This window comes from Drosophila grimshawi, unplaced genomic scaffold (assembly GCF_018153295.1).
Source record: "Drosophila grimshawi isolate 15287-2541.00 unplaced genomic scaffold, ASM1815329v1 contig_311, whole genome shotgun sequence".
NCBI lineage: Eukaryota > Metazoa > Arthropoda > Insecta > Diptera > Drosophilidae > Drosophila > Drosophila grimshawi.
The window spans coordinates 20,892,108-20,917,047 of NW_025063098.1; the positions used below are offsets into that span (position 1 = coordinate 20,892,108).

A 24,940-nucleotide genomic window follows, 5' to 3' on the forward strand; every position below is an offset into this window, starting at 1 on the left:
AAAATCTTTTGCATTGCAAACCCCCTAGCAAAGTGAGACGACACTCGATAGCCCCAAATAAATGATAATAATTATAGACTTGATAAACATTTTTGATATACTATTTTATACTAATAAAGACACAGAGAATATAATGAAAATGAACAGAGCTTGGGGTCATGTTATTTAAAATATCAATATCGCTTACCTAACTAACTGATAACAAGACAGAAGCTGTAACATATATGGCAAATTGTAAACAAATTTAATAAGCTTAATGTGATTTTTTCTAAACGAGCTTCCAGATTAAACATCGTTGCATATAGTCGCGAGACGATAACACAAAAGCTTCGCGTTATACTAATCTACGAATTATAAATACTTATTCGTTGCATATGAGCATAGTCCTTCAGAGCAATACATTTTCTGATTACTGCGACTGCAAAAATATAAATGTTTCTGTGCCAATAAGTATTCCGCCTCTTTGTGGACTTCTAATCACATATTTTGTTAATCGCACGCTTATCGCCTTAATATGCTTTTGTATTTGCCCTGCTCCACATAAAAGTCAGCGTGCTGCTCAAGCAATTGTTTCCATTTGAAGGCCAGCTCTCTGTAGCTGGGTCCCTGACCGCCCAAATTGCTTGGCAGCTGTTTGCAATTCACCATTGTGCCCTCGCGGCGCACCATGACGCGAGATCGTATCTTCGCTGTCATAAAGACTCTAAAAAACAAAGAAAGCATTAATTATACTCAAATAAATAAAGGTAATCAGTTAGTCGAATGGATGTGACGCACCGAAAGGTATTCAGAAAAATGTTGACATGACGCGGTGCATTGGTAAACTCCAATAGCTTCGGTTGACACGGATACGCCGTCCAGCTCTCAACGGAACGCTTGATGAGCTTGGGACTTAGTTGCAGTGCATGTCCCAATTGGACACCCTCCATATCCAAAATAGCAACGATGCCGCGAGCACAATTGTCTGGCTCAAATTTCAATAGCAAATCCAATATCATTTTGCTTGTCTACAATGTGGCAAGGGTCAAAAACATATTTCATATTTATACAGTGCAAATATATAGTGAAATACCTTAAAGACATTATTTTGAGTGTGTCGTTTGGGATCGTGTGCCGCAGTTCGTATTATGACCACCTTTCGTTGCTGATCATCGACGCCATCGACGGGCAGAAAGACGCCCACGCTGAGTAGATCCTGGATTTCGGGCAACAAGGGATCGCAGTTGTCAAACCATTCGCCACGCTCCGCGCGCATTTGGTAGAATGTTTTAATCTTCTTTTTGGCGCGATCAAGATCAAATTTGCAGGTGCGCAAAAAGAAGTGCAAATTGGCATAGTCTTTGCAGCCATTAATAGTTGGATTTGCGTCTAACCAATAACTCAACTCCTGCACTTGCAACTGCTCGCCGTTCGGCACCAACTCCTGATCGTTATTCATGGCAGGGCACGAATCTTGATGCTCGATATTTGTGACGTTCTCGTCGGAGGTGCACATTGTCCGCTGTTGCACTTGCACTGATCGACGGTCTGTGGGCGACTGACCATTGCAGTCGTAAGCTTTCGGTGTGCACAAGTGTTTAGCTTTCGGATTGCGTATCCGACGAGAGGGCAAAGCATTTCATTGACTATTGGGAAGGCGCCTGTTAATTGCTGTTATTCATTAAGCTGTTAAGCTATACTCGCATTGAGAATTTATCTTATATAATTGCTACAATTGGATTAGGAAAAACTATTCAAGAAAATGCTTGATTCAGCAAATTTGAAATATTGGGATAGGTCAACATGCGCCAGTGCTTGGAATTAGTGATGTGCTCTGTCAGCATTTTCCCGTGCAACAGGCAGTCTCCACTGGGTTGCGTTTTTGACTATCGTATTGATTGAGCGGAATGAGTAGATATCTCTTTATTTATATTCTTATTATTAGGTTTATTAATGAATTTACGAACCCAGCAATGTATCTTGTTATTCTTTTAACTAACGTAAGCAATGCGGGAGATTTACAAAAGCACCGATATTAAAATGGGCAACACAACTGAATATCGATAAACGATAACCGGTATCTGAACACGTGTGTTTGTTATTGTATTATATTATTGTAGAAAAAGATTTGAGAAGTTGGCTGACTTAAATATTACAATAGCAAGTCAAAATGGAGGACACGGAGATAATGGAAGTGGCTGACATGGAGTGCGATGTCTGCCGTGAACGCACGTTCCAGGAACGCGAAGGCTATTACTACTGCATCGAGTGTGGCACCAAAAAGGAACAGCTACGCGCCGTGGAGATAAGCGCCGAGGACACATTTAATGACACTACCAAGCACGCCTCGCAACGCGCCATCAAGAAGCCAAAAGAGCAACAGGAAGATGCCGAAATAACGTCTTGGGAATTTTACAATTATGTCCTGCGCGGCTTTACGCAGGAGCTACTGCAAATGGGCGCCAAACCGGAACTGAAGCTAATGACGCTGCAGGTGTGGGCTGCCTATATGGGACGCATGGAGGTGGCGTTTACCAAGAACAATGAGATGGGCCTGCCAAAACTAAATGTGCGGGCCTTAGCAAAGTAAATGCAGCATCTTTTCCAATTGATTAACTTTATGTACCCTTGCAGAGGTTATAACAAACTTGTAGTGTAGTGTATAAATATTCTTAGTCGACAATTTTGTTGTCTGTATGTTGAAACTGGATGGGGTATCTTATTGTATATTGGAGTGATCTATAAGAATAGAAAAAGTGACTTCTGAAATGTCACCATTTTGTTATTTAAATGTCTTTACTAATCTGAGCATATACAATTTCCGATTTAAAATTCCTACTATATGCTTATGACTAAGATCAGAACCATATATTGTCCAAATATCTAAAAGGGAGTCAATATTTATTTTTGTGTTTTTAAATCGTTTGTTCTTGTTTTTGCCTTGTAGCGATGCTCGAATCATTTATAACCACAAGAGGATAAAGCGGAAACGGGCACGCCTAGACAATAAGCCAGCAAATCAACTCAATGACGAGCGCGCCAACTGGCGGAAATGGAGAAAAACCAAGGTGTTTGCATGCTCAATTAATTCACTTTATTATTAACATATATTTTTGTAAGCGTATTCATATACGACTCTAGCTATGGCTTTGGCAGCGCCATCAGATATTTAGTATTGGTTGGAAAAGAGCAGCGGCAACAGCAGGAAGAAAGTCCGCTGCTTTGGTTGACCCGATTCCGATGATGAAGGCTCCACGGTTGTAGCCAATTCAGTATCAGGATCACGCTCCAGCAATGTAGCTGTGCAGAAAGGGAAATATTTTATATAATATTTGTTGGTTTTCATCAGCTCATCAATTGACTCACCGCCACTTAGCTGGAAAGCTGCCGCTGATGTGGGCTGGGGTGCGTACACCAGCACAAGGAGTGCTAGGCAGATTAGTACCAGACGAGGAGACATTTCAGTTAGGTTTCAAGCAACAATGTTCAACTGGTATTTGGATGGTTTAGTTGGCTATTTATAGGAGCTTATCGCTTAGACTTATGCTAATGACGCGACAAATTACCTAGGTTAAGTTAATCAATCACCTGGCTATCTGCACTAAACTGACACCGACTTATTCTCGTTTCCTGTTTTCCAGCGCAAATTGGATGCGTCGGGCATTAAGAACGGCGTCAACTCAGAATCTACGCTGGCAACTAACCAGAATTTGAAGCTACAATGGTCAGCGAATGCGCGAAAATTCTTCAAAAAGCAGATGCCTCTCAAGCATCTGGACAAACACAGTATGGACGGTTCGGGCAGCATGCGTTGTCATAAGCTGCACCACAACGCTGGTAGCCTGAACAATTTTGATCGCAACGTTTACTGCTTAAATTTTACCAAACTGTATATTGTGCTGGCCATAGCACTCAACCAAATCGAGGATGACATACAGTTGACCGATCTACTGCGATTCATTGATGAGGAGCACCTCACTAGTCGCTATATGCTCAACTATTTGCCCGAGAAATTGGCCATGGGTGGCAAAAAGCTGCTCAAACAGATGGAATTTGCTCACCAGAGGGACAAGGTTCGCTATAAGGTAAGCACTAATGGAATAATAGAATCCGAGACCATGGATTCTATTCACAGATTATATTAATATAGATGCCTAGCTTTTCCTTAGGGATGAACTAAACAAAAAGAAAAATGAGCGTTAACTTTAAAGTTCGACAAAGCTACGTAATTAGTTAAATAATAAGTAAAGCGATTTCTGAGTATTCATAATTTAATTATTTATTTAATTTGGAATCGTGTGATTAAGTTATAATCTAGAAATTTCAAATTCACAAAAGTAATTCAAAATCATGGTTTTTCTAGTTTATGCGGACTCACATGTCAAAAATAGCAATGTTCATAGACTTGAACGGATACCAGAAACCTAATCTGGAAGCGCTAACTCGTCGCTATGTACTCGAACTGAGTTTACCACCGGTGATAGCCAGCTACGTGATTAGTTTAATGGATATGCTGCCGCCCACCTTCGAATCAAATCGTCCACAATCCATGCATTTGTATCCGCACTATGAGGCCCGAGTGATGGCTTACATTATATACGTTCTAAAGCTGATGTTTGGTCTGGATGATGTCAAGGAACGCGCCATATCCGAATCTGCGTTGCTCATTAATAAACACCTCTCAGAAATTACAGATCATGACAATATTCAGCCGGTGCAACCGCTCTTTGTCTACACGGAATGGATGCAGTATGTCGAGATGCGAAAAGTATTGGTATCGCAGTACAACGAAAGCTTTGCTCGGCAATTTGGAGTAACCACACCAAATGGACGACGCATTGATGAATATCTGAATAAGGAGCAAAAGCAGAAGGAGCAGGAGTACAACTACAACGAGATGCTGATGACGCCGGCCATGCAGCGCATGCGCGAGAATGTTTGCCTTGTTTTTGAGACGTTGTTGAAAAAGAAATACGGCGAGTCCAGCATGGAAAGCGTCACCAAGGATCACATTGAATTTCAGCCCAGCTTAACTCCGGCGCATAGTTACTTTCAGCGTATACTTCTGCATGCGATTCAGGCGCAACCGGGTGAGATGAGTGTCCAGATACCGGACTGGATGCGAGTCGATCACAAAGAGCGTCAGATGGCCCCATTTAAAGGTCAGACCACAGAACTGGCTGACCAGCTGGCTGTGCGCGGCAAGTTACTTCGAGTGGAGGAGTTGGCTTGCCAGCAGAACTACCAGCAAATAGGAATCTATCAGATGCTCGATCGGCTACCAGTGCGTTCCGCGGAAATTCGTGCTAATTGCGATATACAGACGCACACCTGGATTGAGGAACTGCAGAGGAGGGAGAAGCGACCCGATTTCAAATTTCGACAGCCTGTTGCCCATTATGGCAGACAGTATCAAAATAAGATTATGGAAAAAGCCGAGCGTCGTACGGTACTCGAGACGAACAATCCGTTCTGGGAAATGCGCGACACGCCCACCTATTTGCTGAAACTGAATAATGAGGAAGTGCCGCTAAACAATTTGGCCGCCATACAGGCATTCGATGAGCGTAACATGGATCCGTTGCGTGTGCCGCTAAACTTGCCGCGTCGGCAAATGAGATTGCCGGGGGAAACAGGAGCTACGGCTCAATCAAAGCCAGCAACCGAGACAGACCGCATTGCTGAGCCCGCTGTAGAGGAGCAGGATGATGAGGATGAGCAGGAAGATGACGATGAGCAGGAAGATGACGATGAGCAGGAAGATGAGAATGCGCCACATGCTGATGACCTTTTGTTGAAAATATCGAATTTCGATTGTTGGCTTTTGCATGGCACGCAAGGCATGGGAATCAACTATGCAGGCAAGCAAAAGTTGCGCTCGCTTTTCCCCTGCTCATTCCGCTGGCTGCTGGAAACATGCGCCGCCACCATTAGCATGGAATGGATTGAGGTGTACCATCAGCTGTTGGTGTTGGAGGTGATGTTTCATCATGGCATCGAGGATTGGGGCACGCACAGCAATCATTTGCGTCTGAGATATAATATCTTGAATAAGGATATAAATACGTTAACCAAATGTTATCGCGAGAAGTGGTAAAAATATAGTAAGGCATGATTTCCTCATTACTGTCTTATTTAAGCAGCTTTATCATTTAATGGATGCCACAGGAATAACATGGCACAGCAGCGCGCAACAGCATCAATATGCAAATTAGCGTTTATCAGAAGAATACGGAGGCGACAACGACAGCAACCACAAGAACAACAACAACAAAAAGAGCAATAACAATAACATCAGTTACTCACTCACACATAGTTTTGTTTACATTTTACAATCAAATCTTCGACAAGAAAGAGCACAAATAACGAGAGAGAGACTGCTCTTCGCTTTCTTTACCCCCCTATTCACACACACACACACACACATACACTCAACAGCAGGTGCCGAGCGCCGCTGCAGAGAACAAGAGAGAAACAGAGCACACGTAGGCTTATAGTGGCCCACAACTAAAAGAAACGCCAAGCTAATATGGTTATTGGAAAATTTAAATGCTGTTTCCCAATCAGAAATTATTTGTTAAATTGCGTGTACAAACTCGAGCTACTTTTTGGATTGCATAATTTTTTATAATTTCACGGTACACAAAATTAGCTTGCCAACATTAAAATGTATGTTGCCGAAATACTTTATGTAGAGGAGGAATCCAGGCGATCATACGGTCTATTTTTAAATATAAGGAAAATTATTTTTATCGTAACATAAATTATAGCTTTAAGTTGTAGCACTAGGAAGATACGATTAACTAAACTACAAAAATAAACCAAAAATATACATATTTTGTAAGGTGTTTGGAAATGTTATAATTTGCTACAGCTGTGACCCACTGTGCATGCTATGTAGAAAACATAGGCCGCACAATCGCTGGGCGACGCATGCGAGTTCAGTGCTAATTTTAACGACGCCGCGTTGACTGTTTCGCCTTTGCGGTTTTTGATTTGCGTTTCGTTGCGATGCGTTGAAGTTGAATCAAATTTAAATCAGATTCAGTGCCTTTATCAAGCGCACGGCAAATGTGCGACACGCGTTTGACTCTCCCCGTCAAGTTCATTTCGAAAGTGCAAGTTGCTCATAAGCAATAAAACAGTGCTGCTAACAGTGCAGGAAACAAGCCGTTAACCGTTACAACACTTACAACACTGTGCTCTATAGCAAAACAAACTGGAATAGAAACTTGAGACTAAAAGAAACATAAACTAACAAATGATAAAACCAAAGAGGATGTGAAGTCAATTACTACATTACTACATTGCAACATATCGTTTCGGAGTTTATTCAGGTATTCCGATATTTAAAAATATCAGTGACCATTTTTTTTTGGATTTCAAATAAAATAATAATACAAAATTGTATATAAAAGAAAATATATTCAAAAATTCAAATTATCTTTGTGCTTCACTTGTTGTTATTTGTTTTCTGTCGAGTTTAAAGTTCTGCTTCAGCATTTGGCAAATGTGTGCGTGGGTTTTTTATGGCAATACAGCTGTTTAAATATGTATTAACCCTCAAAAAAAAAAAATATAATAAACAAAAACTTGGCCAAGTTACGTCAATCAAATAATCGAGATGCGGATCTGTAATAAGTTCTATGCATTTATTTCCCAAATGTACATACTGTGCACATAATGATATCATATAGCCACATTATAACAAAGGTAACGCCATATCGTTTTAGAGAGCCCGAACGGCAAGTTGCTTACCCCTCGCTCTCCCCATTTCTAGAAATATACATATCTATATATATATATATATATATATATATATATATATATATACATATGGACATACAAATATACGTCGCTTTTGTACGTGCGATCCAAGTTTTAGTTGTTGACGTTCTTGGTGGCTTTTGAGGTTAACAACATTGTTTCACTAACGCAACAAAAACAACAACAACAACAGCAACTACCCAACAGTTGTATTTGCCATATAAATTCAAAAGTAAATTCATTGTATCACAACAACAATTAATGGCGTCTATTTTGTCACTAGCCGCGCTTTATGCCAAAAAATATTTGCCTAAGCTGTTTGCATCAATTACAACCAAATTCATTCAAATTGCTTGGAAAAACAAGCGAAGCACGCGCTTTGATCTGACTTATCTGACTCTAATGATAACTGGCATGTAATTTGTTTAGCTTTAGACCTGCCAATAATATGCACAACCAAATATACATCCCAGAAGCCGTTTATTTTTGTCAAATGTTTAATTAGTTTCGACATTGACTCGCTCATGCATTAATTAGACAACAGCGCAGCACACACATTTTGATAAGAACAATATTGACCCATTGGCTTATGCCCAGATAGTTATCTATATATATATATATATATATATATATGTATCCATATGCATAGATATAGATATTCCTATCAGTGCTATGGTAAATTGCCACAGGCAATAGATCTCGCCTCCTGTCTATCTTTATTAATAATAGTCGAAAGGAATTCGAAGTAAGGGGATAGGTCACAAATTATAGGAATACACTCAGAAAAATACGGCGTTCCTGCCTATTTATGTATTTAGGTATAAATCTTTTCTAATATTCATCAATCTTGAGTTAAGAACTTTAGCACTTGAAATAAGAAGTAATATATCTGTATTCTGTGCATTCTGACGTCATCGAGCCATCCAAACTTGTACAAAAGCAATGAATATTTGTTCACTTATTGATTTTCACAAGCTCACGCCAAATTTCCACGCTGAGTTTTTTGTATGGGTATTTTACTTTTCAATATTAGGATTGACGATTAGCAAATTGGATTCACATTTTGTACATTTTGTAATCCGAGTTGTCAACTTTTTTTTAACAAGGCAACTGTCTCAAGATAATTTTAACCTATCCTACAACAGTCTTACCTTACTTTTAGATTATTAAAATTACAAATAGGACTGCCGTAGTTAAATTTTCCTACAGTCTTTTCGAACGTAGGCTTGATTTGAGATAAAATATTTTTCTTTTTGTTTTTTTTTTGTATACGCACAAATTGGTAGACGTCAGTTTGATGACACAGTTTGACAGTCCTGATGAAATCTTCTAAATATAAATAAGTCAATTTTATGCTTGCGTGTAGCACGCTTTTAAAGCAGATTAGGAGCGTTCTCATAGCGAGTGGGCTGACGACATCTTTTAAGGTGGGCATCCAAAAATATGTCTCTCACATAATCAAAGCCCCTCATCACGAGAGTCAATAGACGGATTGGGATGGGGGGTTAAGGGGTTGCTTGGGAGGGGGTTTGTCTCGTGTTGCACGTGCGACTGGACGCTTTAAATTGTTGTCCTGCCTATTTTTAGTTTCGCCCTCGCACACAACTTTCACATCTATATGTGTGTGTGTGTGTGTGTGTGTGTGTGTGTGTGTGTGAATATGTGTGTATATGTGTTTGCTAACGTATTTTCAGCGTTTCCTTCACATTCTTTTAAAAATAAACAAAACCGAAACTGTGGGGCTACCTTCAATGTTTGTATTATTGCTAAGCAAAATATATATATACATTATATTCGCTTATATATCTTTCTGCCTATGTATAAATAAAAATAATTTAATTTGGTTTTTATTTCTTCTTATGTTTTTGTTTTGTATTTCCTTCCTTTGGTTTTCTCTGTCCTTTACACTTTTGCACCTCATTTAAAGATTTAAAACAATTCCACAAAATCTCCGTCTTATCGAAACAGTTAATACCCTTGCACATTTATTTAGCAACCTGTTAATATGACGTAAGTGTATAAAAACTATAAATATACCCCTCCTTTTTCTATTATCGTTTCGGAAACCCTACAAATCAATTCATTGTTTTTGCCCAGTATAAATCTTAATTTCATTGGAGCAGTTAACTAAATTATTTTACTTTAAGTTTCGGTCAGATATTACTTTTAGCGTATTTTTTGAATTACCTTCCGCTTCCATTTACTTATGCTTTTATATATATATATATCTGTCAAAGTGTATCTAATTTTGTGTTTTTAGTTTCGCAAAAATTTTGTTTAGCACATTTACTTGTTGGCTTTAGCATAGACAATGTTTAATTTGCAACTTTGATGACACATTCCACACTTGGCTTGTTTGATTTTCTAATTCTGTCGACTTTTCGAGCACTTACTTCTGTTAGACGAAAACAATTTCCCACCATTTTTTTTTCATTTAATGCCTTTGCCACGCGCTTACTCACGTTTCCCCGACCCTCCCCGTCCCCACCTCTCCTTCCTTCCCACACCACAAAAAGACATTGAGACTGGTGCCCATTAATTGGATTACAATTTCATGTTGTTTTATTGTTGTTTTGTTTTCTATTTTGCACGTTGTTCTATTGTTTGATTCTAAGGCGCATGCCTCAGATCAACTTGTTGCATGCGCCACCCGCAACACCCACATGTAGTGTGTGTGTGTGCTGTTGTATTCTGACGTCATCAAGCATCACCAACTCGCATAAAAACAATGAAAGTTTCGTCTATGTACATTTCCGGAATGTATTCCTAATAAATGTATTCTATTTGTTAATTTATTGATTTTGACAAGCTTACACACAATTATTGTGGTTGCAATCAAATTTTCCATGCATAAGTTTTTTTTATTATGGGATATTTTACTTTTCAATATTTGAATGGACGATTAGCAAATTGAATTCGCACTTTTTGTAATTGCTAATTGAAATGTGAACAGCTTATTATGAATTTGTATTTGTCTGCAACTTTTTTTTGTTCGAATTTTGCCATTTAACAAATATTTCCATAAAATACAGTGATCTTTCAAAAATTGGGAATTGCAAAAATTACTCAAATTTAAAATGCTTTTTTTTTTTAATATTCCAACAAGTTAAAATTCTTTATGAATTATAACATTAAATCTGTATAAATAAAATTTTATTGTTTTTGTAAAATTTTTTATTTAGTTCAGTATTTCAAAATGCTGTGGCAATGTTCCATAAGAAACATAAAATTAAAATATCTAAATTATTTTTAGCTGTTTTTTTTTTTTTAATAACAAAACTATTTTAAGAAGATTAAATGTGATTTGAGAAATCTGAGAGGAATAGCAGTAATACATTTTTATTAGTTTTCTTAGCATTTCTAATATGTACACAAAATTATAGTTGTCGTAAATTTAAATAAGTTGACAAAGTTCTTTACATTTGCTAAGCGTAGTGTCACTCATTAAATAGTGGCACATTAACGCTAAACGGCGAACAGAATAGACACACCTCTCATCCAAAGAGTTCGGACTTGGTACGGATCCTAACTAATAAAACACGCCGCGAGGTGATTTTCAAAATTTTTTGGCAGATGCTAAAGTTGTTGTTTTTGCAAGCATTTTGCAACCGAAACGTGATCGTTATGTCTGACTAATGTAAACAAACGACAGCTACATTTACACAATTAATTTATGCGCGCAAAAAAAAAAATAAATAAATACAATAAAATGTATCTCTAGACGGAGACATTTGTGTGATAAGTGCAAGTCGCCAGAAAGAGAAATCCAGCGCAGGCCAGAGAGAGAGAGAGAGAGAAAGGGAGAGATGGACGCGGGAAGGTGTACAGGTGTTAATTGCCTGACAAATTGAAAAACACGAAAAGCTCTCATGTGTTAAAGTCTAAAGTGGCCAAGTTTTAAGCAAATATTCATTATACAATACGTGTGCTTGCCACTGTGTGTGAGTGTGTGCGCTTAAATGTGACTGTGCTTCAAAATACATGTTAATAGATTCGATCATTTTAATTTATTTACAGACATCAAACTGTAACACAACAGGAAAAAATAAATAAATAAACCGTCAACAGCATGGGTCGTTGGGGTCGACAAAGTCCAGTGTTGGAGCCGCCTGATCCGCAGCCGCCACCCATACCTCCACGCACATTCATGCGGCAGTCGAGCATTACAAAAATTGGCAATATGCTCAACACGGCCATCAATATAAACGGTGCCAAAAAGCCACAAAGTGAGTTTGTTTTTGTTTTCCAACATACATACATGGCTTTATTTAAAAATGTTACGCGCCATAGCGCCAGAGTTCAACGGCAACCCAGACAGCTGTAGCTGTCTCACATTGTACAGCACTTACAATATACGTTGATCAACACTGTAGACTTGCGCAACGCCGTTCGTTTGCGGCAATTTAGTGGCGTAAAACTGCTATTGTAAAGTGCGAAATTTGCAATACATTTTGTACTTCCATTTTATGTTGAAATTTTCATAACAAATTAGTCATATATTAAGTTGAATTTGTTATCGGCGCGTTAAAGTGTTATAGCCGCATTGAATTTGTATCATTGCAATATGATGTACATAGTTTAAAAGTGCGTAAATTGTTGGCCGCCGCAGCCGCATTTGCGAAAACGACGACGCAACGCAACGACGACGGCGGCGACGAAGCACTGCATCAAAAGAGGCGGCAAAAACTGGAAGAAGAAGAACAGCTCACCAGCAGCAGCAGCAGCATTAGAATCTCGGGATTTTTTTTTGTTGCCCATATTTGTCAAGCGAGTTCAGCAGCGAGTACAATTCTGGTGCGATAATCTCAGTCGTGACGCGTTTGCCAAAACAAACATGTAAAATTATAAAATAGTAAAAAAAAAAGTATATATATTAAATACGAGTCACACTTGAATCGAGTATTGATTGCTATAGCGCGCGTTTTATAAGAAATCCAAATCAAATCAAAACTGCAGAGCTGAATGTCAAAATAATAAATATTCGTGCTGTAGGAATTAGTGCTAAACAAGGAATACACAAAAATTTGAAGGTTAGATTGCCACCCGTTGCTGCGTTTGTAAGGAAGCACACAAGAAAGAAAGCACGATAAAACAAAAGAAAGGAGAGATGAACGAGGAGTGAGGTGAGGTGCAGATGTAAAAATGCTCTGCTGCCTCTGCCTGCCTGCCATTGTGTTGTGTGTTTGTTTGTTTGTTGTGCGACACACAGAATAAATAATATTAATCGCATTGTTTAGCAAATATATTCTGGCGAATTATTAACGTTTTACAGTGTCGCGTTTATTACTTGTGCTTCGCGTTGAATAGAATACAGAATATAGTGCAAAGTAATTTCAAGATAACTTTTTTTTTAACACAACCACCGGCTGCACACGCACACACACATTTACACAAACGCAGATCTGCTGCCGCTGCTTCTTTTGCTGCTGTCGCCGTTGCCCTCGTCGTCGTTGCTGTTAACGCTATGTTGTTGCTGTCGGCGTTTGTACAAAAGAAAAACTCCTCCCCTACTTTGCAGTTTATTCCCCACATGTCGTCGACGCTGTTGTCGTCACCAGTAATACGTATACGTGCTTAAGTTGTGTGTTGAGCAGCGACGAAAAAAAAAAAAAAAAAAAAAAAAAAAACAACATACAAAGAACAACAACAACACGAACAAAAGAAAAAGGGCAGAAACAAAAGCTACGAAAGTTAAGCACTTTGGTTTTGTCTTTTGCTTTTGGTTTCGGTTTCTTCGTCTCCTCGTTTCTTTTGCATGCCAATCATAGTAGTAGCTCCTTTGGCAAAAGAAACCGCGCTCAACACTCCTCCACAGCAGCAGCAGCAGTAACAACAACAATAAAATCACGTTTCTCAACACACACAGAGAGAGAAACATTAGAAAAGAGAGTGTGTTTATTATTTTTTGTTTTCGCTTGGAGTGTGAGAGAGTGAGAGCGACCACAACTCCTTGGCCTTATTTGACTGTTATTGTTGTGCTGTTGTTGTTGCTGTTACTGTTTTGAGCGCTACCTCCTGTTAAACTTGCGCGCGCCGTTCAACGAAAGCTGTTCAACTGTCATGGCCGGTAAGTCGTTATTCTTCTTCTTGCTGTCGGGGTACTTTCGAACACACGTATGTCTGTATTTGTATGTGTGTGAATTTATTTGATTTTGTTGCGATTTTAATTTGAATTTTGCATTAAATATGTGCAACAGCGTATAAACAATTTGATCGCGAAATAAACAAACAAACTAGCTGCTGCTCTAGTTTATTAGTAGATAAACAACACTCTGATTGATCTTTGCACTTGAGAAACTGCCCCCCAAGCTACGTATTTAGACTTGCCTAAATTATCGCACTGGTTGCCGATATTCGACCTATGATACTTTAAGCACCCATCCCCAACCCCTTTTTTCTCTACTTAGCCCCAAAGTAATTCAATTGATTTGCATTATTTCAAATGCCAAAACCGATAATCGAATAATAAACAACAGACATGATAAGTAGCTAGATAAATTGCTGCTTACACTGAAATATAGATGAAGTATCTGAATCTCTTCTTGAATTTCTTATATGTATATATATATATATATGTGTGTGTGTATGTTATTGTATCTACGCATCTATGTCTACTTTTGACATGCTTTTCGCACATTTTGTGTAAATTAGGCTTCTTCTTGTTCCTAGTTGACTGTGAAAATGCACAAATACTTTTATTGGCTGCAGTATCTTTGGGAAAAGTTTCAGCAAAATTTGAGTTAGATATGTAGATTGATTGAATAGATAACTACAAATATACAACAAATAGATAAGACAGAATTGCTATAACTATTTACAGTTACGATACCCGGACACTGTAAATACAAAAATAAAATTATCATCAATCACAGCTCTGTCTTAAAATAGTTGATACGAGAAATTTTTCTTCTTTTTTTTGACTTAATGTGCTTAATTGCGCAGTCAGTTTTCTTGAGAAGTTCGAGTGACTGGGCGGTTTATGCACCCCCATCAACTGAACCAGTTACATGTTTATAAGATTCTTCACACACAAACACCAACACAGACGCACGCATACATCTGCACATGGTAAGCGTATATTCAGTACAAACCATTGGTTTTCGCCCCCGCTGCCCCCCACACATGTTGCTCACCTATTTTCCTTTGTTATGCATGCTATCTATCGAGAATCGAGAGTATAGCAAAGGAGGGAGAGAGAGGGCGAGCGAGAGAGAACAGCAGCAGTCAATCAGGAGGAGGCAGGGGTGCTGTTCTCTAGGTCGGTTCATTCGTTCCTGGAAAAAGTGGGTCGGGTGGCAACCCTGCCGTTGGTCGTTGTTTTTTGGTTGCCGCGCGACATCGCGTGGTTGAGTTAAATAATTGTGCCAATATTTGAGTATCATTTAGCTGCTGCTTATGAGATTGTCTATCTGTGTGTGTGTGTTTGTCTGTTTGTGTATGTGTGTATGCGCTGAGGCATGGGAATTGTGAGTAAAATCCGAAAATCTGGGCCGCACTGTGTTCGCATTTAGGCGTAATTATATCATTAGATATCCCCAAAATCAAAATCAGCGAGCGATACGCTGCTGCCAACCACTTAAATCTCAAACGGTCGAGAGTGGTTTTGAAAGTAATAGTTAGCACAAAGAGTCCTATCTAAGTGCTTGTGTACATATTTAAACACTAAAATATAGTATTGGAAAATTGATATTTATTAAGTGTGTGTAATGCCAAATTAATGAGGTGTTTGTTTAGTTGTGTGTGAGTGTGTGAGAGAGAGAGAGAACCTATTGAGCCGCCCTCGTAGAACAGAATTGTTGTCTACAACTGGTGACTTGGTCTGTTTGTTGCCTTGACCCGGAAAACAGTCTGCCGCCACTTTGGTCGTGTGCGGCGTTGTGTACAATTTTAGTTGTTGTTGCTATTCTTTTCGCTATCTCAGCTATATATTATATAATATATAAATAAACATATAATATATATATAGATGTGTAAAACAATTTAATAGAAGCGCATATTTCTTTCTCGTTGTGTAACTGTGCAAGTTTCTGTAGCACTTTCCTTTTTAGTGAACGATGAGTTCAATGACTGAAAAACTCTTTGTGGCTGAGTGTGTATGTGGGTGGGTGTGTGGCTGGCCGAGTGAGTGTCTTTGGCAACGTAATCGTTACGCACATAAAAGTTGATCATATACATTCCTAAAAATAGGACGCGATGAATGAATGTGAACCGTCAAATTGGCTAATTGAGTGACTGACTGACTAGCTGACTGGCTGACTGACAGATTGACTGACTGACTGATCCTATTATCATCATTGGAGCGCAATCAATCAAATCATGACGTCGCCAATGGCGCTTTGAACGCAGCGCAGACAAACAATAAGCAAGCACGGCGAATGTGATCCAAAAAGCCAAACAGCAAAATTCATAATGATTGGTGGGCAGGCAAATGAATGAAAATTGGAAATAATGCTCGACTTGAATATACCTAGTAATCTATAAAATATTTGCGCTCTGCATGCAATATGTGAATATTGCTCTGTGGCCCGTTGTCAAGTGCATTGAAATTGAAACGAAGCTCAGCAAACAGAACATCAGAGGAGGAGTGTGTTGCATGTGCTTCATGAATATAAGGGCCAAGCACATTTTCGAAATAAAACCCTTTTTTTTCTTTCTGCTATTTTTTTTTTTGCACAACGACGCTTACACAATGTGCAGCAGCAATCGCAAAAAGTGGCTGGCAAACAGGGTCTCTAAAAAGAAGCAAAATAAATAGGGCCTGCCAGCGGCCAATGCTTAAAGAGCAATTTAAAGCCCAAAAAGAGCTCAAAGCCAACAGTAGTCGTAGCTAGTGAAATGGCGTCATTAGTAAATATTTGAGCAGGCAGGCAGGCAGAGAGACAGGCAAGCAAGGAAGCAGGACGAATCGTCCTGCAGACGTCATCGTTGTCCTCTGGCAGCAGCAGCAGCGACTGACTACTAGTATTGATTGTGTCTGGTGTCTGTTGTCTGGGGCCAGAGGCACAGAGAGAGTACAAATCAAATGTAACAAGCACTTATTTCGGCTTTTCAGTTGGAGCTGTGTGATGGGTATTTGCAATTGAATAAGTAGTCGTTTGTATTTTGTAATATTTTGTTTTATAATTTTGTGTATTCTTCTCTCTCTCTCTCTCTGTTTGCACGCGGACAGGTAATGGAGAGGCGTCCTGGTGCTTCTCACAGATCAAGGGCGCCTTAGACGATGATGTCACCGATGCGGATATCATATCCTGCGTGGAGTTCAATCACGATGGCGAGCTGCTGGCCACCGGCGATAAAGGCGGTCGCGTCGTCATCTTTCAGGTGAGAGTTGATTACCAATTTATGAACATTACGTTTACTCATTTGATGTTTGCTTCATTTGACATGACAGCGTGATCCCGCCTCGAAAACCGCAAACCCGCGACGCGGTGAATACAATGTCTATTCGACATTCCAATCGCACGAGCCCGAATTTGATTATCTTAAATCGCTGGAAATCGAGGAGAAAATCAATAAGATACGATGGCTGCATCAAAAGAATCCCGTACACTTTCTGCTATCCACCAATGATAAAACGGTGAAATTGTGGAAGGTCAGTGAGCGCGATAAGTCATTTGAGGGCTATAACACAAAAGAGGAGAACGGTCTGATTCGAGATCCACAAAATGTAACCGCCTTACGAGTTCCTTCTGTGAAGCAAGTACCGCTTATGGTTGAGGCCTCGCCACGTCGCACCTTTGCCAATGCACACACCTATCACATCAATTCAATTAGCGTTAATTCTGATCAAGAGACTTTCCTATCGGCCGACGATTTGCGCATTAACCTCTGGCATCTGGAGGTGGTCAATCAGAGTTACAATATTGTTGACATCAAGCCAACCAACATGGAGGAGCTAACGGAGGTCATTACCGCGGCGGAATTCCATCCGACCGAATGCAATGTATTTGTCTACTCCAGCTCCAAGGGCACAATACGATTATGTGATATGCGATCGGCGGCGCTATGTGATCGCCATAGCAAGCAATTCGAGGAGCCCGAAAATCCAACGAATCGCAGCTTCTTCAGTGAGATAATCAGCTCCATCAGTGATGTGAAGCTAAGCAACTCAGGCCGTTACATGATCTCCAGAGACTATTTAAGCATCAAGGTGTGGGACCTGCACATGGAGACAAAGCCCATTGAGACCTATCCGGTAAGTCCGATATCCTGTCGCCCCCTCCCTAAATCATCAAATTATAATTGTGTTATGTTTTTGTCCATACAAACAGGTTCATGAATACCTTCGCGCAAAGCTGTGCTCACTGTACGAGAACGACTGCATTTTTGATAAGTTCGAGTGCTGTTGGAACGGCAAAGATAGCTCCATAATGACCGGCAGTTATAACAACTTTTTCCGGGTCTTTGATCGAAATTCGAAAAAGGATGTTACGCTGGAGGCATCCAGGGACATAATTAAGCCCAAGACGGTACTGAAGCCACGCAAAGTTTGCACTGGCGGCAAACGGAAGAAGGATGAGATCAGCGTCGATTGCCTGGACTTCAATAAGAAAATCTTGCACACCGCTTGGCATCCCGAGGAAAATATCATCGCTGTGGCCGCGACTAATAATCTGTTTATATTTCAGGATAAATTTTAGCTAAAGCTACTACTGCTATTACTAATTCAAGCATTGTATACACCCACGCTAATTTTTAGGGCCTCGGCACAGCCTTGGCAGCAACCGTGGCAACAATGGCAACAGTCGCCTCATTTAAATGTTAATTCGATTGATTTGTTTCAAAAGCGCCCTCAAATTTCCCATCAGCCTTATGCCTAACAATTATCCTGGACCTTCCACACACACATACACACACACTACTCACCTACACTCACTTATACACACACATACATACATAAATGCCATAGCAAAAGCTTTGTAACATTTTTCCTTAGTGATACAAGTTGAATAAAAAAAATTTTATACGTAGATAACATTAAAAAGAAAAACAAAAATAGTAAAGCAGAAATTTAATTTTCATTGTAGCGTAATTAAAGAAACAATCGAGTTATCCAACGTAGTGCCCCAATATTTTTTTATATGCATACACAGATACGCGTACCAAGTATTTCTAATATAAAAAAAAACAAATTACATTAAAAAAACACACACACACACAAAATACATATTGTAATTTTTTTTAGCTACCAGGTTTGTGCGTTTTATGTTCGCTTGTTAAGTTTAAAACAAAATCGAAAATCATGAAAAAGTTCGAAACAAAAGTTGTGCGCTTTTTTCTGTTGTATATTTCTGTTTTCGTTTTCGATCAAGTTCATTCCATGCTGTTAAAAACGAAAAACAATTTAAATAGCTAGCATACCTTTAATATATAATTCTAAATCTCAATAAAACAAGAAATAATAAAAAAAACGCAATTCCAGCCCATGTCTCCTTCTCTTCCTGCTCTGTTATCATTCATGAGAATCACGCAAAAAAAGAAAAAACATACAAAATGCTCATTTTAAAATTAAAATTTAATCTATAAAGAGTAAAAAATAAAATAAATAAATTTAAAAAAAAAAACAAAATGTAAAACAAATAAAAAATAAAGCATAAACATGCAAAATTCTTACAAAATAAACCAAATCGATGAGAAAACTTCAAAATCATAACCTAAGTTTAAACATCTAATTAGTGTTCTCAATTTCTTTAATTTAATGTCTTACTAAAAACCAACCTATTTTTATACGCTACGTTATAAGCTAAGTATTTCTATTTTTAGTTACACTTTGCGTGCATGCGTCCAAGACCTACATTGAACATACAGCTTACACCCGCCCCCAATCAGCCACCCTTCACCCGCTCATAACGGCAACGGCCTTGACTTGGTGGTTTTATTTCATTACACACTTTTACCGTCATATGTTTGTTATCCATCCCCCCTCAACCCCCTCCCTCATGCACAGCCGGTCGACTTTCTTAGGTTATCCTAGCGTCTAGTGTTAACAAAAGTGCGCTAAAAAATGTTAAACAATAAAAGATGAATATAAATGTATAAATAATTATATACAAATATAAATATATATATATATATATACATATATATATATATATATATATATATATATATATATATATATATATTTATATTTATATATATTATAATGAATTGACAGGCATTGAAAGCGAGTTTAAACAGTGGAATGTAAACGCATAAATGATAAATAAAAATGTGCTTCTTATGAAATTAATTATGTATTAAATAATATGTATTTCAATGAACTAGTTATACAGTAATAGAAAGAAGGAAGAATAACAGTTACATATATACATACATAAGCATTAAGCCCAAAATTAAATAAAATAAAACCACAGCAACAAAAAAAAAAACGTGAAAAATGATGATTTGTTTTGTAATAAAATCGTGTGAAATTCGTTTAAAACTTAAGTGAAAATTCTATTTTTAATACATATAATGTAATTTTTTCTTCAGACAAATACAATACACATACATACATACAAACGACAATGATTTAGTTTGCGACAATTTAATCGCCTATATTTATGTTGTGCAACGGATATTTTACAAAACATAATACCTTTATGTAAATAAAATCGCATTACAACTTTTGCAAGAATACAGAGAACGTTACACAAAAAAAAAAACAATTACAATTAAAACTATTCATAAAATGAACTAAAATCCGAGTCGGTAATGCGACTTTTGCAATTGCAGCTGAAAACAGATGCAAGAAATGCAATTGGTTAGTTTTTAACAAGATTTATTGAATTGCTACAAGAAATGGTAAATGAAATAAAAGCAAACGTACGAAGATTAGTTTTTGAAGGCATAAAAATCGAATTGACCATGTTTGTTTTAATAAGGACCGGGAAATAGTTGATCAATGAAGGTAGGTGCCTAGAAACTGTTATTGCTCACCTCGCATTTTTCATATAGCGCAAGCGAGAAACCGTTACACGCAACTCACACCAGCTTTTATTGCAATGCAGCGCACGCGCAGCCGTATAACTTTGAGCGTGAAAGAGAGAAAGAGAGAGAGAGAGTAAGCCACAGAAAGCTGTGCGCAGACGTAGGCAAAAGAAACTCCTAAGAAACTTAACAGCCGTTCGCTCGCTCACTCAGTTATTGTTGAGAGGCGCAGACGCAAGGTTCGTTTTGCTGCTGCTGGCGGGTTTCTGATTTGCGCAGCCGTGATTTAAACCAGTTTTGGACTATACCACAAGTAATACGACACAAACAAAAACAATACACATGCGAATGACGAAACGACCTTAAGAAAATACGCAACAACAATTCAAGCCACAACAATTCGTCACGGAAGCTAAAGAATAATCCTAACAACGACTATAATTGATCAAAATGATTGTGTTTGTGTTCAATTAATTGAATTAAATAGAGTGCGTTAAAAAAAAAAACGAAAAAAAAGAAACTCAACGAAACTTGTCTACGATTTGCAAATTATCTACGTGGAACGGACCGCGCATATCTTCAGTGCGAGAGAGAGAGAGAAAGAGGGAGAGGGAGAGTGCAACGCAAAGGCAAACGGAATGACATTGAGAAGCCAAGGCGTTCTTTGTCATTGCTGCGTATGCGATGCCGCCTCTGCCGCCAGTGGGTGTGCTGCAGCGCTGCAACAGCGAAGTCGCCGACTGAGACAACGGCAACGGCAACAACTTTTGTTGGCGTTTGTGGCGCTTTTCCTGTTTGGCCTGCCCTCAGCTGCAAGTAAGTACATAAGTAAATACATACATACAAAATGCACGCCAAAAGGAAAGAGAAACTTTAATGCTTGTTACGTTTAGTACAAAAAAAAAAAACAAGCTGGCAACAGAAACAATAACAACAGCAGCGAAAACAAATTCACTTTCGTGAGAAACTAGCGAAACTGGTCTATGCGTCTAAAATTGTCTACTATCTGCAGCCGAGTGCTGCCGACTGCTGCTGCCGCTGCTGCTGCTGCTACTGCTGTTCGCCGGTTCCATGGGACTGGGCGAGCAGTCGGCAAAAAAAGAAAAAAAAGTGTTACCAACGATTGACTGACGATTGCCATTCTGCCCCAGTGGCAGTAAATTAGAGGAAACGCTGCGCAATGCATGAGTCAGCCTCCGGTTTGGCAAAAATAAATTCGTTGTGTCTGCAAATTTTGCGTTTCTTTTAAGCTCCAACGTGACTAAAGAATTCTTAATTGTTTTGCATGGAATTTTACTATTAGATTAAACCTTAAGCTGAAGTTTAAGTTTAGGCAAAGCTAAAAAGATATTATTGTTTTGAAAAGTATGGTAGTTAATTTTTTTGAGATTTACTTGTATAATCTTAAGATGAAAATCGTCTCCAACTTTCTGTGTAGTTTTTATCCTGAGACCTAATCATGATCAGTCAGCCCTGGTTTTAGAAAATCCGATTTCAGTGGAAAGTATTGATTTTTTGGGAGTATTATTAATAAAACTGACATAATATTAATAACATTGAAAATCAGTATTGATCTATAGCGTAGAATAGAAAGCCTTGGTTTTTGAAAATCGGAACACATTTGATCGGATTATGGTTGTGGATAGTTTTGATCACTTTTTGGAAATATAATTTTATTAAGATTTTGTGAAACAGGTTCGTGTTTCTCTAAACCATAATCAAAAGGTAGAAATCATTCCTTTCTTAATTATTTATATTAAAGCCACTAATTGATATTTACAGTTGCTGAGGGCGAGGACGAGGAGGGCCCGTATCGTGGCAAATATCTGGGCAAGCTTAACTCCTATCATCATCAGGTGTCTGGCGACGTTTATGCCGTAAATGAGTATACTTTTCTGATAGTGGGCTTCAATTACGATGGCAACGGGGCGGATACATTCTTTTGGTCCGGCGCCAGCAATCGGCCGGGTCCACAGGGCTTCATAGTGCCCGATGAGTATGGCAAGTGAGTAGAAATCAGACAAACTTGATCACCTTCTAAATTAATCAAATCCGACTACTCATTGGCAGGACCAACATTCTGGATCGCTATCACAACAAGGACTTTACGCTTACGCTGCCCGATCGCAAGAAGATGACCGAAATCCAGTGGCTCGCCGTCTACGATCTGAACAATCAGAATAACTTTGGTGATGTGTATATACCCGAGGATTTTGAACCGCCTCGTGCTCAAATCGGCGGCACCTTCTCCAAGCGCAATCACAACGTGAGTAGCAGCACCATCGAGATCTTGGACTCGAAAATCATACGCATCAAGGAATTCACATATGATGGGCGTGGCAAGCGCACGTTCTTCTGGACGGGTGTCGGCGCCCAGCCATCGAGTCGGGGCAGCAAAATGCTGGACGAGCGCGGATAGTGAGTAATCATTATTATTCAATTGCAGTTGGAATCATTTGAAGTACATATTTTTTTTTACTTTCAGTCTTGATCCAATTCGAGCGTACAATAAGGAGACCATTGAGTTGGAGTTGCCTGGCGATAAAACGATCTTTGACATCGATTGGATTAGCGTCTACGATGTGGCCGACAATGAGAACTACGGTCATGTGCTCATACCGGATGGTTTGAATGTGCCGCCATCGCTGGTGAAGATTACGCCCTATGAATTCTCACTGCCCAACTGCAGGCAGCTGCACAAGGATCTGCAAGTGTCGTGGGAGGTCTTTGGGCCGCAGATAACGTTTCAACTATCCGGAAAGGTAGCGAAATCGGATTATATGTCCTTTGGCATCTCTGGCTCAGATACATCCAGTCAAATGATTGGTGCCGATGTAGTCGTCGCTTATATGGATGATATCAGGGGCTACACAGTGGACTATAATATCACATCGCTGGCGCCCTGCGTGCAAGTTTTGGGCCAGAATAAGGGCGTGTGTCGCGATGATGTTGTGGGCGGATTAGACAGCTTTCAGCTTAACACGTACGCCCGCAAGGATGGCATCAATACGATTAGCTTCAGGCGACTACTTAAATCATGTAGGTGCTCTTCGACGCATTACTAAAAAGTATTCTCATTTTGGGATTTTAATTTTCAATTGCAGCTGACGATGGCGACAAGGAAATCTTTTTGGATCGTAGCAACTATGTTGTTTGGGCCTTTGGCCAACTGGACTCCAACAATGAGCCCGCCTTTCACACACATTATCCCAAGAGCGATATAGTTATTGACTTTAACACAACGGAGCCGGTTAACGATTGTTTTAGTTTTACAGAACGTGCGGAAACTCCTGTGCAGCTATGGGAACGCACACGAATTAAGGATGCGTATGTGAAAACTATCCTTTTTTTCTATCTGAAAATAATTGAAACATATATTTGTATCCCTATATAGTACCGTGCGCACCTTTAATGCTTATCTGGGCCCATCGGGCGGACTGCGTGGCTATCAGGGCCTGACGGGTCATGTATCCAGTGGCTTGGCCTGGTACATCAATGGCTATATGATACCGGAACTGTATTTAAAACGTGGCCTGACGTACACATTTAAAGTTCGTGGCGGCAACAATCCACATTCGCCGGATCACTATCATCCATTGGTCATAACGGATGATCCGCAAGGAGGCTTCGATCGTCTGTCGGATGCCAAGCAGAGCGAAATTCGAGTTTTAGCCGGCGTGGAGTTCACCCGTCGCGGTCGCCCAAAGCCCACGGCTGCGGGTCCACTCTGCTTATCCAGCTATCCGGAGAACTACGATCGTCGCTTGGATGACAACTTTGTCACATTTAAGAAGTTCAATCGTTCACTCGTAAATATCTGCAGCGATGAGCCGCCAGCACTGCTAGAGATAACGCCAAATATAACGTGGCCCGACACTGTTTACTATAATTCATTTACGCACGGCAATATGGGCTGGAAGATCCATATAGTTGATAGTTATACGACTGTACTGCGCAATGCTGGCCAATCTTTGGCTATAACGTGGCTGATGGCTCCCTTGGTGCTCCTGATCTTTCAGGCATTTTAAATTTTGACTGCTTGTTTTTTTTTTCTCATTTTCATTTCATAGAATCGTCGTTTTAAATATTGTAATTGTATTATAAGTCAACGAGTCACAATTTACATATGTATGTATGTATGCATGTATTTATGTATTATTTATAAGTATTGTAATTGAAATACGTTAATAAAGGCAGAGCTTTCCCTTAAGTCAGAAGCGATAAAAACTATTTTAAGATCTGACGTGGAATATTTTGGTTGTCGCCCAAAAAAAGAATGTTT

The 24,940-nt window shown here is 39.2% G+C and overlaps 5 protein-coding genes across 6 annotated transcripts; 3 read left to right on the plus strand and 2 right to left on the minus strand.

The window, feature by feature from the left end:
- Nucleotides 1-85: 85 nt before the first annotated feature.
- Nucleotides 86-1,605, minus strand: LOC6568040 (retinol-binding protein pinta). Its single transcript, XM_001994890.3, has 3 exons — nt 1,073-1,605; nt 778-1,007; nt 86-703 (listed from the first exon to the last, which is right to left on the minus strand). The coding sequence occupies exons 1-3, from the start codon at nt 1,493-1,495 to the stop codon at nt 502-504; spliced, it is 855 nt and encodes a 284-aa protein (XP_001994926.1). The 5' UTR covers nt 1,496-1,605; the 3' UTR covers nt 86-501.
- Nucleotides 1,606-2,085: 480 nt separating this feature from the next.
- Nucleotides 2,086-6,268, plus strand: LOC6568039 (TATA box-binding protein-associated factor RNA polymerase I subunit B). Its single transcript, XM_001994889.3, has 4 exons — nt 2,086-2,565; nt 2,927-3,047; nt 3,621-4,064; nt 4,343-6,268. The coding sequence occupies exons 1-4, from the start codon at nt 2,150-2,152 to the stop codon at nt 6,074-6,076; spliced, it is 2,715 nt and encodes a 904-aa protein (XP_001994925.1). The 5' UTR covers nt 2,086-2,149; the 3' UTR covers nt 6,077-6,268.
- On the minus strand, nt 3,051-3,454 carry LOC116805868. Its single transcript, XM_032740801.1, has 2 exons — nt 3,346-3,454; nt 3,051-3,279 (listed from the first exon to the last, which is right to left on the minus strand). The coding sequence occupies exons 1-2, from the start codon at nt 3,437-3,439 to the stop codon at nt 3,149-3,151; spliced, it is 225 nt and encodes a 74-aa protein (XP_032596692.1). The 5' UTR covers nt 3,440-3,454; the 3' UTR covers nt 3,051-3,148.
- A 631-nt stretch (nt 6,269-6,899) lies between the features above and the next one.
- Nucleotides 6,900-19,254, plus strand: LOC6568038 (protein phosphatase PP2A 55 kDa regulatory subunit). Of its 2 annotated transcripts, none has more exons than XM_001994888.3 (5): nt 6,900-7,316; nt 11,764-11,972; nt 16,916-17,067; nt 17,138-17,941; nt 18,018-19,254. In XM_001994888.3, exons 2-5 carry the CDS (start codon nt 11,816-11,818, stop codon nt 18,384-18,386), a joined length of 1,482 nt encoding a protein of 493 aa, XP_001994924.1. In that variant the 5' UTR covers nt 6,900-7,316; nt 11,764-11,815; the 3' UTR covers nt 18,387-19,254. The 2 variants fall into 2 exon arrangements, with proteins under 2 accessions (XP_001994924.1, XP_032596691.1); XM_032740800.2 differs by lacking the exons at nt 6,900-7,316; nt 11,764-11,972 and adding exons at nt 12,152-12,330; nt 13,265-13,813 and having other exon boundaries at nt 18,018-19,253.
- Nucleotides 19,255-20,873: 1,619 nt separating this feature from the next.
- Nucleotides 20,874-24,868, plus strand: LOC6568037 (protein Skeletor, isoforms B/C). Its single transcript, XM_001994887.2, has 6 exons — nt 20,874-21,474; nt 22,441-22,663; nt 22,729-23,076; nt 23,144-23,697; nt 23,763-23,985; nt 24,053-24,868. The coding sequence occupies exons 1-6, from the start codon at nt 21,297-21,299 to the stop codon at nt 24,684-24,686; spliced, it is 2,160 nt and encodes a 719-aa protein (XP_001994923.1). The 5' UTR covers nt 20,874-21,296; the 3' UTR covers nt 24,687-24,868.
- Nucleotides 24,869-24,940: the final 72 nt, after the last annotated feature.